General features: G+C 42.7%; 1 protein-coding gene across 3 annotated transcripts in view; it reads left to right on the plus strand.

Annotated features, from left to right (window-relative positions):
• Positions 1-12531, plus strand: part of SON (SON DNA and RNA binding protein) — a 168944-nt gene that overhangs the window by 50558 nt on the left and 105855 nt on the right. For all 3 annotated transcript variants that reach the window (XR_004539933.1, XR_004539932.1, XM_033949767.1), the window contains exon 3: positions 8906-10696. Coding sequence is in view for 1 of the 3 variants with exons in the window: in XM_033949767.1 (XP_033805658.1) it covers positions 8906-10696 (1791 nt within the window). In the remaining 2 variants the exon portion in view is untranslated. The remainder of the gene's footprint in view (positions 1-8905; positions 10697-12531) is intronic.

A 12531-nucleotide genomic window follows, 5' to 3' on the forward strand; every position in this document is an offset into this window, starting at 1 on the left:
CTTCAGGAACTAAGGGGAGGTTCTTCCACTTATGTCATGGTACCCAGGATGAGGGAATTGGTCAGACTGGGGGCTGGATCTCATTGTGCTGAATTAGTTTCTCTAAGTTAAACATTTCTGAAGAAACACTGGGAGAATATTTCCATGTTCGCTATGGTTACTGAATCAGCACTAGATTCGCTTGCTTCTCTTTGAGCAGCGCTCTCAGTTTTGGCACTTGCCATTTTGCCTAGCCAAGGCTTCACGAACCTTTTGGAATATGAGGGCAGTAGTGACGTTGTGGCACGAACAGGGGATTCACCTCCTTTCTTTCTTAGCTGACTGCTTGATTCGGGCGTCTTCCAGCCGGGTCGGGTGACATACACCTCAAAGAGTAATTTCTTTTCTTCAGTTCTTTGGACGTGACTCTTCACATTTGCATGGCGCTATTTTCTCCTTTACTGATTCTTTGAATATCGGGTAGCTGTTGTTATTCTTATTGGAGAGCGATGTGTTTCTTCCCAGAGACCAGGATGATGGGTTTCGGTCTCATGCTTGCCTTCTTCTTTGGTCTCCAAGAACCACAGTAGGAGATTCTGTTCAGGTTCTGGGCTACATGGTGCTGCCTCCACTAGGGTCTTCGGCTTGCTTTCGCATTGGAACGCGACAGCAGTCGCTTTTGTTCCGGTGGTTCCCACTTTCTCTGGGCCCCAGTTGTATTATTTCATAGGCTCCTCAAGCATCACTCAGTATAATTTGGTGGCTCAGCGAGCTTACTCTTTTCAAAGGCATACCTCAGTCTTTGCTGGCCTTGCTCGCAGTCACCGAACATCCCAGGCTGTCAAGTTGGGGGGCTCAGTGCCTTCATTCCTCAGCTCATGGAGCCTGATCTTAAGAGACGACTCGGTACTTGTTCTTTCTGCTACTCTGACTCATGGTCAAGCTACCGTTTTTGAAGTTTCAGACCATTCTTTCAGAATGATGCTGGCGGTTTTTTCAGTCAGGATTAGGATGGTGGTTGTTCTCTACAGTCAGGGCGGTTGGCGAGTGATATTATGGTTCTACTTCAATGGGTAAAAACAAAAACAAAAACTGCAGACCATGTGCAAGATGTAGGCACTGTTTATTACAATATTAATGCAGTATGGTGAATATACCACCTTATCAACCAGTGGACCCAACATGGTCCGTGTTTCGGACAACACCTTCCTCAGGGGTCCGTGGTGGATAAGGTATATACAAACCGTATTGACCAAATCAAACAAATGCCGTTCCGGCTCCAAAGTACAGTGCAGCACTGCGTCGTGCAAGGGTTATGCGATACAGATTCTTTCTTCACTTCTCCAAGTGATACAGACGTCTTCACCTGTGGCTGATGCTTCCTTTGGGTGGCTTTTCCTTTCTTGGATTCTTCTATCCATTAGCTCCCTTCCAGAGTTCCAGTGAAGCAGCCTTTGATGTAAGATCTTCCTGCTCATTCAGCGGGAGCTCTGGATGCTTTTTCGGCTGAGCCCAGAGGGTTTTGTCCTTGGGGAGATCTGTCTTGGGGCTAATTACTCTTCTAAGCATTCCTTTTTTATGCCTTCCTGGTTGTATATGGCAGTGCATGCTGAGCCTGCTGTTGCTTCGGTCATTGTGGAGATGGTGTTAGCTTCCTGCCCAGATTTAGGATTGCTTTGCTACATCCCACTAGTCTCTGGATTCATCTGCTGCTGTTGCTAAGGAAGGAAAAATTATGTTCTTACCTGTTAATTTTCTTTCCTTTAGAAGCAGCAGATGAATCCAGAGCCCCACCCCTTTCTGGTTTTTAGCTCGCGGTTTCTGTTTCGTGAGTTTCAGTAGTTTCATTATGGTTGTTGGTGGTCTTCTGTGTTTCTACCTTTGCATTTTCTTATGGGAAAGAAGTTTTTTACATGCTAAGTATATTACTAGTTCCGGATGCTTGGGCAAGGAGCGATATAGGAGGCGTGCCAGCCAATAGGACCACCTGTTAATCAGTTTCTCTATCTCCGCCTGCTGGTAAATGTGTGCTATCCCACTAGTCTCTGGATTCATCTGCTGCGTCTAAAGGAAAGAAAATTAACAGGTAAGAACATAATTTTTCCATGCAATGATCACTTCTCAGTTTTGGGTTTGAAGTCTTTTTTCATATCATATTAAATTTTGCCTATTTTCTTTGAGTCCTGCCTTGAGAGTGAAACAGACCTAGTCCGGTTCTGGTCCCAAAACCACCTTGCCCACACTCTGCCGTCTCTCAAATATCTGGAGACAGTCTCTTTAGAAAGAAAGGATGCTCATGCAAAAGCTTATCCCAAAGAGATGTCCATTTATTATGAGTCCTGCATACATATTTATAGCATTATACATGGGTCAGGTTTTTTTTAGCATATGACTGTAGGAAAGACCATATTTGGTAACAGGATACATAAAAACTGGGCAGTTTAACACGGAGCCGAAGGTCTCCACAGAGCCAGTGAATATCACCTAGAGTGAAAATCTGATGCTGCAACAGTGGGGCATACATATAATCCAAGACAGAACAATAATCAGGGGGGAAATTACCTAAAAAACTACCCTGTGTCAGATTAGAAACATGACATGTATAATTACCCTCATAGATGGTAATGGCTATGTCAGGCCTTTTCTTTCCAGGTAACAAAGGGTTACCACAGCGCACAAAGGGGATCGGTGGAATTAGAGGAAGTATTGATAAATAACCCAAAAATGCATGGTTGGATACCAGGAGGGAGGTCCAAAGGTATAGTTCCTAAATGGGGTCTAACTTGAGCACATATGTAACATTTACTCTTATTATGTTGGTCAGCATTGAATTTCATCTATTCTAGCCAGAGGTTACGCTCTGAAAATCCTGCTTCAACAGCCATAGTGTCTTCAAAGGTGGAGTTGGCAATGGCCATCATATCAGGAAGTTTATATAATTTGGGGGCCAGTGGATTAGTTTGGGGGGACCCACAAAATGGCGGGAAAGGATGAGTGGAGGTAGATAGATCCCGTAAGAAAAACTGATGGGGCTGATAGCTAGACCCACCCTTAAACCACATTGCCATAACGTACATGCCTTCATCAGTAGGTCTAGGGTTTTCAATTGTAAGAGAAAGCTTCATAATATGTCCAGCAACACCTTTCCCATAACAGTTTCCAATCTTACGAAGGGTCATACGGCTAAGCAGAGATTTACCATTTTAGTCCACTCTTTTCTGAGCACTTTCCGGTTGAACCTACACCGCAACACCGTTAACCGTGCTCTTCAATCTCTCACTGAGTACAGGGACAGTCCCCTTGGACTGGAAAACAGCTAACGTTGTTCCTCTGCACAAAAAGGGTTGCAGGACAGAGGCTGCAAATTACAGACCGGTGAGTCTGACATCGATAGTATGCAAACTCATGGAAACACTGATCAAACGCCAATTGGACACGGTCTTGGACGAAGGGAATCTACAGGACTCCAATCAACATGGATTCACCAAAAGTAGGTCCTGCCAATCAAACCTCATCAGCTTCTTTGACTGGGTAACAAAAAGACTGGACGAAGGAGATTCACTGGACATAGTGTACCTAGACTTCAGTAAAGCTTTTGACAGCGTCCCACACCGCAGACTGTTAAACAAGATGAAATCGATGGGGTTAGGAGAGACTCTAACGGCATGGGTCAATGATTGGCTGAGTGGCAGACTAAAGAGGGTGATGGTTAACGGTACTTTCTCTGAGACATCGGAGGTGACCAGCGGGGTGCCGCAGGGCTCGGTCTTGGGTCCACTCCTCTTCAACATATTCATAGGAGATCTGACTCAAGGGCTTCAAGGTAAAGTAACATTATTCGCCGACGACGCCAAACTATGTAATATGGTAAGCGAGAGCAATTTACAAGATAGTATGGCGCAGGACCTGCGTACATTGGAATGCTGGTCCTCAACCTGGCAGCTGGGCTTCAATGCTGGGAAGTGTAAGGTCATGCACCTAGGTAGCAGAAACCCGTGCAGAACTTATACCTTGAATGGGGAGACCTTGACCAGGACTTCAGCGGAACGAGATTTAAGAGTAATCATTAGTGCAGATATGAAATCTGCCAATCAGGTGGAGAAGGCTTCCTCAAGGGCAAGGCAGATGCTGGGTTGCATCCGTAGAAGTTTCGTCAGCAGAAAGCCTGCTGTCATAATGCCATTGTACAGGACCATCTGGAATACTGCGTGCAATTCTGGAAGCCACATTACCGCAAAGACGTGCAGAGGGTCGAGTCGGTCCAAAAGATGGCCACCAGAATGGTCTCAGGGCTTAAAGGTCTCTCGTACGAAGCAAGACTAAACAATTTGCAGCTCTACACTCTCGTGGAACGCAGGGAGAGGGGAGACATGATTGAGACGTTTAAATACGTCACCGGACGTATAGAAGTGGAAGATAACATTTTCCTTCTCAGAGGCCCCTCAACCACAAGGGGGCACCCGCTCAAACTCAAGGGCGGGAAATTTCATGGCGACACCAGGAAGTATTTCTTCACGGAGCGAGTGATTGATCAATGGAACAAGCTTCCAGTACAGGTAATCGAGGCCAGCAGCGTGCCAGATTTTAAGAATAAATGGGACGCCCATGTGGGATCCCTACGTGGGTCAGGGCAAAACATTGGCTAATCTTAAGGGGAGGGTCTATAGAGTGGGCAGACTTGATGGGCCTTGGCCCTTTTCTGCCGTCATCTTTCTATGTTTCTATGTTTCTATTCATGTAGCTTTGGGATAATGTTTTGAGACTACTTATTTGCACAAAGCAGGGTTTGTGTGAAATATAAGAATAGCCTTACTGGATCAGACCAATGGTCCATCTAGTCTAGTATCCTGTCTTCACGGAGGCCATTCCGAGTTAAAAGTACCTGGCAAAAACCCAAATAGTAGTAGCATTCTATGTCTCCGATCCAGGGCAAGCAGTGACTTCTCCCATGGCTATCTCAACAGCAGTTTATAGACTTTTCCTACAGGAACTTCTCCAAACCTTTTTTAAAACCAGCTACATTAACTACTCTTACCACATCCTCTGGCAATGCATTCCAGAGCTTAACTATTCTCTGAGGAAAAAAAAATAGTTCCTCCTATTGGTTTTAAAAGTATTTCCCTGTAACTTCGAGTGTCCCCCAGTCTTTGTAATTTTTGACAGAGTGAAAAATCGATCCACTTGTACCCATTCTATACCCCTCAGGATTTTGTAGACTTTGATCATATTTCTCCTCAGCCATCTCTTTTCCAAGCTGAAGAGCCCTGACCTCTTTAGTCTTTCCTCATACGAGAGGAGTTCCATCCCCTTTATCATCTTGGTTCTTCTTTAAACCTTTTCTTGTGCTGCTATATCTTTTATTGAGATAAGAAGTGTTCATAGTGGTAGAAATCCAAGAGAATCAGTAGCCATTGACCTAAAGCTTATTGAGAATGTTGAGCCTTATTGCCTTGACAGAATATGTAATGCCCTGACAAACATAGTAGATGATGGCAGATAAAGACCCGAATGGTCCATCCAGTCTGCCCAACCTGATTCAATTTAAATTTTTTCTTCTTAGCTATTTCTGGGCAAGTCTTAAAATGAGACAAACTCAGTGAACCAAATGCATGCAATGGATTCGGGCCACTTGCAGATTTCCAGGATATCATTTCTGTCACATAGCCCCTTTAGGACTTCCTTTCTAATGAATGGGGCAATCCAATCTGGGAAAAGGCATTTTTCTTCCAAATTCCAGAGTTTAAAAAAATGCTTATGACAGATGAGCATTCAAATTAGGCTGGGGAGCTCCTATAAATGGGATTAGAAACCATCGGGAGAAACTTCATTAGATAAATTTTCTGGAACTGAGTGTAATATGGAATGCTCTAAAAAATTTCACAGATTTGTTGGCTAGCAAAATTATTTTGAAACAGATGATTAGAAACATAGAAATATGATGGCAGATAAAAGCCAAATGGCCCATCCAGGCTTCCCATCCACAGTATCTACTATGTCCTCCTCTCCCTAAGAGATCCTACTTGCCTGTCCCACATTTTCTTGAATTCAGACACAGTCCTTGTTTCCACCACCTCTACTGGGAGCCTATTCCATGCATCTACCACCCTTTCTATAAAAAAGTATTTTCTCACATTACTCCTGAGCCTATCCCCTCTTAACTTCATCCTATGCTGTCTCAGTCCAGAGCTTCCTTTCAAATGAAAGAGACACACCTCATGTGCATTTTATACCATGTAGGTATTTAAACTTCTCTATCATATCTCCCCTCTCCCATTTTTCCTCCAAAGTATACATATTGAGTTCTTTAAGTCTGTAACCATTCGCCTTATGACAAAGACCACTGACCGACTCCATCCTGTTTATATCTTTTTGAAGGTGCAATCTCCAGAATTGTACACAATACAGGGGCATCAATACCTCCTTTTTCGTACTAGCCAAACCTCTCCCTTTGCACCCTTAGCATCCTTCTAACTTTCGCCTTCACCTTTTCCACCTGTTTGGCCACCTTAAGATCATCATATACAATCACACCCAAGTCCTGCTCCTCTTTCATGCACAAATGTTCTTCACCCCTTAAACTGTACCGTTTCCTTGTGCAGCCCAAATGCATGAACTTACATTTCTTAGCATTCAATTTTGGCTGCCAAATTTCATACCATTCTTCAATGTTATTCACACCATCCAGGGTGTCTATTACAGATTTTGATATCATCTGCAAAGAGGCAAATCTTACCCAACACCCCTTCAGCAATATTGCTTACAAAAATGTTAAAAAGAAGAGACCCAAGAACCAAACCTACTGTTAACATCCCTTACCTCAGACAGATCTCCATTGACCACTACCTTTTGTCGCTTTCCACTCAACCAGTTCCTGACACAGTCTGTCACTTTGGGGCCTGTCTTGAGGACACCTAGTTTATTTATTAGACGCCTGTGTGGAACACTATCAAAGGCTTTGCTAAAATCTAAATACACCACATCTAGTGCACTATCCAATTCTCTCATCACCTAGTCAAAGAAATTGATCAGATTTGTCTGACAAGACCTGCCTCTAGTAAATCCATGTTGTCTTGGGTCCTGTAATCCACTGGATTCCAGAAACATCACTATTATCTGTTTTAAAAGCATTCCCATTAATTTATTTACCACAGAAGTCTTCCTAACTTCCACGTTTGTGGAGAGAGACCACATCTGCCATTCTCAGTCCTCAGGCACTCCAAATTCTAGAGAAGCATTGAAAAGGTCAGCTGGTGGATAGTCTGACATCAGTGTACTGGGGGGGGGGGGAATCAATAATTTATCTACCTAAGTATGAAAGAAAGTAGCAAACATGTTGAAACAATTCTGTGCATGTTGTGACTTTTCTCAAGGTTACTCATGCACAGTTGTGGCTCAATGCGAGTCTAACATTCCAAGAGACAGGATGTCATGAAAGTCCTCATGTGAATCAAATAATAAGAAACTGCTAGATTTGGAGCACTATTCAGTGATAAAATTTCTTACAAAAGTAGGAAAAAAGCCAAAGAAAATCCATGAACGCTTGACTGCAGTTTATGGTGAGTATACCCCATCATCCTACAAAGTAAAATTTTGGAGCAAGCCGTTTAAATGGGTTAGAGAGTGCATTGAAGATGGCTCTCTCACTAGACAGCCTGTGGAAACAACTTCTACAGAAATGTGCAAGAAAGTCAAAGATTTAATTTTGTCAGACAGATGAATGAAGATTTCATGAATAGCTGAAGAAATGGGCATTTCGGTAGGTTCAGTTTGGAAAATAATTCATGAAAAGTTGGGTATGTCCAAGGTTAGTACAACATGGGTTCCAAGAATGCTGATGCCATGTTAGAAGGCCACACACCTCCAGTGCTATCAGGAGAATTATTGAATAAGAAAGAAATATTGGATGCACAATCAGAAGGAAGTGCAACCAGAGACTCATGAAATCACCAGACAACAAAGGTAGGAAAAATGATTTTATTTTCAATTTAATGATCAAAATGTATCAGTTTAGAGAATTTATATGTGCTGTCTATATTTTGTACTATATTTGTCTATTTTTCTATAGTTACTGAGGTGACATTGCAAATTTTAAAGTCATCTTTGAAAAAAAACCAAAACTCGTAAATGATAATTAACATTTTCTCTGCGTAGAGTGTTTTGTTTTGTTTTTTAAAATTTTATGGTTACCATTATGAATTAATAAGATATTGTGTGTATATGAAAAATGAATGGAAGACATTGGGGGCGGGACTAGGGTGGGATTGGGGGTGGGGCTAGAGCAGGATGGGGGTGGGACTGAAAATGAATAGATGTCCCATTTTGATGAAAAAAATAAATGGTCACGTTAGCCATATAACTTCAGTGGTGTCCCTATCATAGACACACACAGATACAGACATTTTTCATTTGTGTAGAGCTTGTCATATTGTCAGTCCATCTATGTCAGTGGTTTCCAAACCCTGTCCTGGGGGACCCCCAGCCAGTCAGGTTTTCAAGATTTCCCTAATGAATATGCATGAGAGAGATTTGCATACCTGTCGCTTCCATTATATGCAAATCTCTCTCATGCATATTCATTGGGGATATCTTGAAAACCCGACTGGCTAGGGGTCCCCCAGGACAGGGTTTGGGAACCACTGATCTATGTACATATATCAAGGCCCTTGTCTATGAACAGATTTGGCTGAAATTTGATAGAGTAGGAACAGGCCTGTAAAATTTCATTTAGATCAATGCTTAGAAAAAACTCTTGATGCATGTGATAGAAGGACAGGATATCTGAGGAGTGTATTTATTAAAATAAAAAAGTATTAGCAGGTACAAATGTTTTGCAAATTGTTAGCAACATTCTACAATGTAATATAAAATATTCATCTTTATTTATTTTGTTTGGGTTTTTGGTGTTTTTTTTGTTTTGTTTTTACAGATGCAAAGGAGACTCCAACAGTAAGCAGCTCAAAATCTCCTGAAATGAACTTCAGTGAAGAAATTCCAAAAAAGAAATCAAAAAAGCATAAAAAACACAAAAGCAAGAAAAAGAAAAAGAAAAAAGAAGAGAAAAATAGAAGTCTCTTGAAATGCAAGTCAAATTCTGGTCTTGAGGATCACAGTGTGATGAATACAGAGTCTGTTCTTCAGAAAAGCGACTCTGAATTGCCTTTGAAAAGTGTAGAAGATAATGAAATTAATGTGGTTTCACAGGACTCGCAAAGCATGGCAGCTTTAGAGGATACTAAATTGAGTGTCCATGAAGAAAATCTTAGTACAATTACGGTTGAAGATAACAGCAAAGAAACGATGCATGAGTTGAGACAATCAGAGGATGAGTGTCATACAAGTGTGAACCTATCAGAGGATGAGTGTCATACAAGTGTGAACCTAATGGACACGGACACAACGGTAGGACTTCTGTTGGCCTCTGAGCCAGAGAGTGATCCTGTTACTATTGCCAGTGTTGCTGGCATTAGTAAGGAGGAACCTGAACAATCTTTAGAAATAGTACTGAAATGTGAGGATCAATGGAATGTTCAAGCTTTTGTAACAGATGATAGCAAAATAGAGGAGCAAAATCATGAAAAAAAGGAAGAAATAGATACAAAAGCGCAAAAAAGGAGCCGATCAAGGTCTGTTTCCAAATCTAGAAAGCAGCAGAAATTGTCCGGCTCACTTACTACCTCAAGTCACTCTCCGTCAGCAAGAAGTAGATCTAGGAGTGGAAGCCACTCCGAATCCAGAAAGAGCCATTCTCCATCATGTCGCAAATCAAGATCCAAGTCTGCTGAGAAAGGGAAAGATGTTGAATGTTCTCCAAAATCTAAAAGTCAATGCTCTGGGTCTACATCAGACAAGGATAAAGTGAAAATAAATTCTAGATCGCATCGGTCTGGGTCTGAATCCCCAGCAGATGTGCAGCGATCCGAATCGAAAACTGCTAATCGATCTCAAAGTCGATCTTTATCACGTACAAGACACAGACAAAAATCTCGATCCAGATCGAAATCTAAAGGAAAGAGATCTAGGTCAAGAGAAAAGCACAGGCGAACCCCCTCAAGGGCTAGGCGCAAACATTCCTCTTCACGGGACCCCCATAGGCGGACTTCTTCACGGGACCGGCACAGGCGGACTGCTTCGCGGGACCGACGCAGGCGGACTGCATCGCGGGAACGGCGCAGGCGGACTGCGTCGCAGGAACGGCGCAGGCGGACTGCGTCACGAGAACGGCGCAGGCGGACTGCTTCACGGGACCGGCGCAGGCAGACGTCTTCTTCGCGGGACCGGCGCAGGCGTTCTTCTTCGCGGGACCGGCGTAAGCGTTCCTCCTCCAGTGAGAAGTGCAAGCGGTCCACTTCACGGGATAGGGTCAGACGGTCCTCCTCAAGTGAGAAACATAGGCAGTCCCCTTCACGTGAGCAGCGCAGGTGGTCTCCAAGGAACAGTTCTAGTTCAGTAGACAAAAGAAGGCAGTGGTCCAGCTCCAGAGATCACAATGGCACAGGGGTTAAACTTCGGTCCAGAAGCAGATCCCCTGATCATCGCAGAAGATCAAAGTCTGTGGGAAGAAGATGGAGTCCGTGTAGACTACCAGGCAGACGAAGGAAATCCAGATCCCCCACCAGGAAAAAAAGTCTTAGTAGATCACCTGATCGACAAAAGCGATCAAGGTCATCAGAAAAACTAAAGGATTTAAGCAGGTCACCCAAGCGTCTCACGGAATTAGGTGAGTGATGTTGAAGTGCACACTGAATGCTTAGTAAATCCTTTGCAGATCTTTGTCACTTTAGAAGTCTGAATCCCATTTTGTTCTTTTGTTTTGTTCACAGGGAGGAGGAATATTGAAAACTAATTTTTGTTGTGGGAGTGTAGATAAGTGGTGGTAAAGGTGTTTTTATTAGGGTTTAAATTTTCAGTTTTTATCAAGCTGTGCTAGAGGTTTTCAGCGCGGGCCAATGAATTAAGTGAGCGTCAGAGCATTTACTGTGTTGGCTCGCGCTAAAAACCTCGAGCGCAGCTTGATAAGAGGAGCCCTATGTTTGTTAATTATTGTAATTGAAGTTTTAGATATTGTAACTTGCTTTAGGTGCCCGCTCAGTGAAGCGTTTTGCTAAATGAAATAAATTCCTGTTAATGTTTTTGAAAGTTCCTTCAACTTCTCCAGTCCAGCCATTATGAATATGAGCCAGTTAGGAATTCTGCTGTGCTGTTTCTCACTAGAACTTCATGCAGGCAGCAGGCTGGCAGGTGTTAGCTTGCACGAGCCATTAACTAATAAAGGTTACATTTAAGGAAGAATATATGTTTAAAAACAGGGCAGCCTCATAATAAAAATTGAATGTATTCTATTCTAAAAGAAGCAGGAACATACAAGGCATAGAGTAAAGCGAGAAAAGTGATATGGATGTAATGCTAAAGGTGGAAGAAGTAACAGTAAAAAAAAAAAAGCAAATTGCTAGTCTGCTTTTGGTGGAATTGTGGTGTAATAAACTAGTGTGACTGATACTTTTTTTTTTACTGAATTTTTTCTAACAAAAGTTTTACAATAAGCCACAGTTATCCAACTATATAGACCATGGGTGTCAAAGTCGGTCCTCGAGGGCCATAATCCAGTCGGGTTTTCAGGATTTCTCCAATGAATATGCATGAGATCTATTTGCATGCACTGCTTTCATTGTATTCTAATAGATCTCATGCATATTCATTGGGGAAATCTTGAAAACCCGACTGGATTGTGGCCCTCGAGGACCGACTTTGACACCCCTGATAAGGACGCTGAGAATTTAACATATCTCATAAACCCCCCTCCTCCTTCCCTCCAACCTGCTACATAGATGTTAAAGCAGCAATAAGCTCCATTTTATTGATACAATTAGTATGTGATCCTTGTTTTGGTCATACTATTGATCTCTTCTCACCCCGGTGAGTGCTCTGGATCCATTTTACAGAGAGTTCCTAATCTTCTTCAAATTTCTCTAAGCAATCATGTCTATGAGCAATTAATATACTAAAGAGCTGCACATTCCACAGTACTTCCCAAATCACCAATTGTCCTAGCGTTGTGGTAGATTTCCATAGCTAAACCACCATACAGCAGGCTGCTGTCTTATTGGTGGCAAAAGCTGCAACAGGAAGATTTTAGGGTCCAAAGGTAATCTAGCTTTCTAGTTCAAAAGACATACGAGTCTTGAACAACTGGGTTTTATCCATTGGTCACGAGACCCTGCAAGCATCAATCACATCCTTTTCTCTTTCTCCCCCTACTTCCTCAGTGGGATGTACTACAGCTTCTTATTCTGCAAGTGAAACTGAAAGTGTCTTTCTGATCTGTTCTGAGATCATCTTTTTATTTTCGGGTTTTGATCCAGATTTCGAGGCTTTTGGTGCTGCAGAGGTTCCCAGCGATCCTGGGACAGCTGTGGCTGCAAGAAGAAACAGACTCTCGGCACAGAGGTCTATTGCTAGTGGGATTCCTCCTTGTATAGAGCACCTGCCTAGCCAGCCTGCGCTAGTTGACTTTTAGGCTCAGGGACCATTCCCTTGGGAGCTCTGCTTGCTCCA

The sequence above is a fragment of the Geotrypetes seraphini genome, chromosome 6 (genome assembly GCF_902459505.1).
Source record: "Geotrypetes seraphini chromosome 6, aGeoSer1.1, whole genome shotgun sequence".
NCBI classification, from domain to species: Eukaryota; Metazoa; Chordata; class Amphibia; order Gymnophiona; family Dermophiidae; genus Geotrypetes; species Geotrypetes seraphini.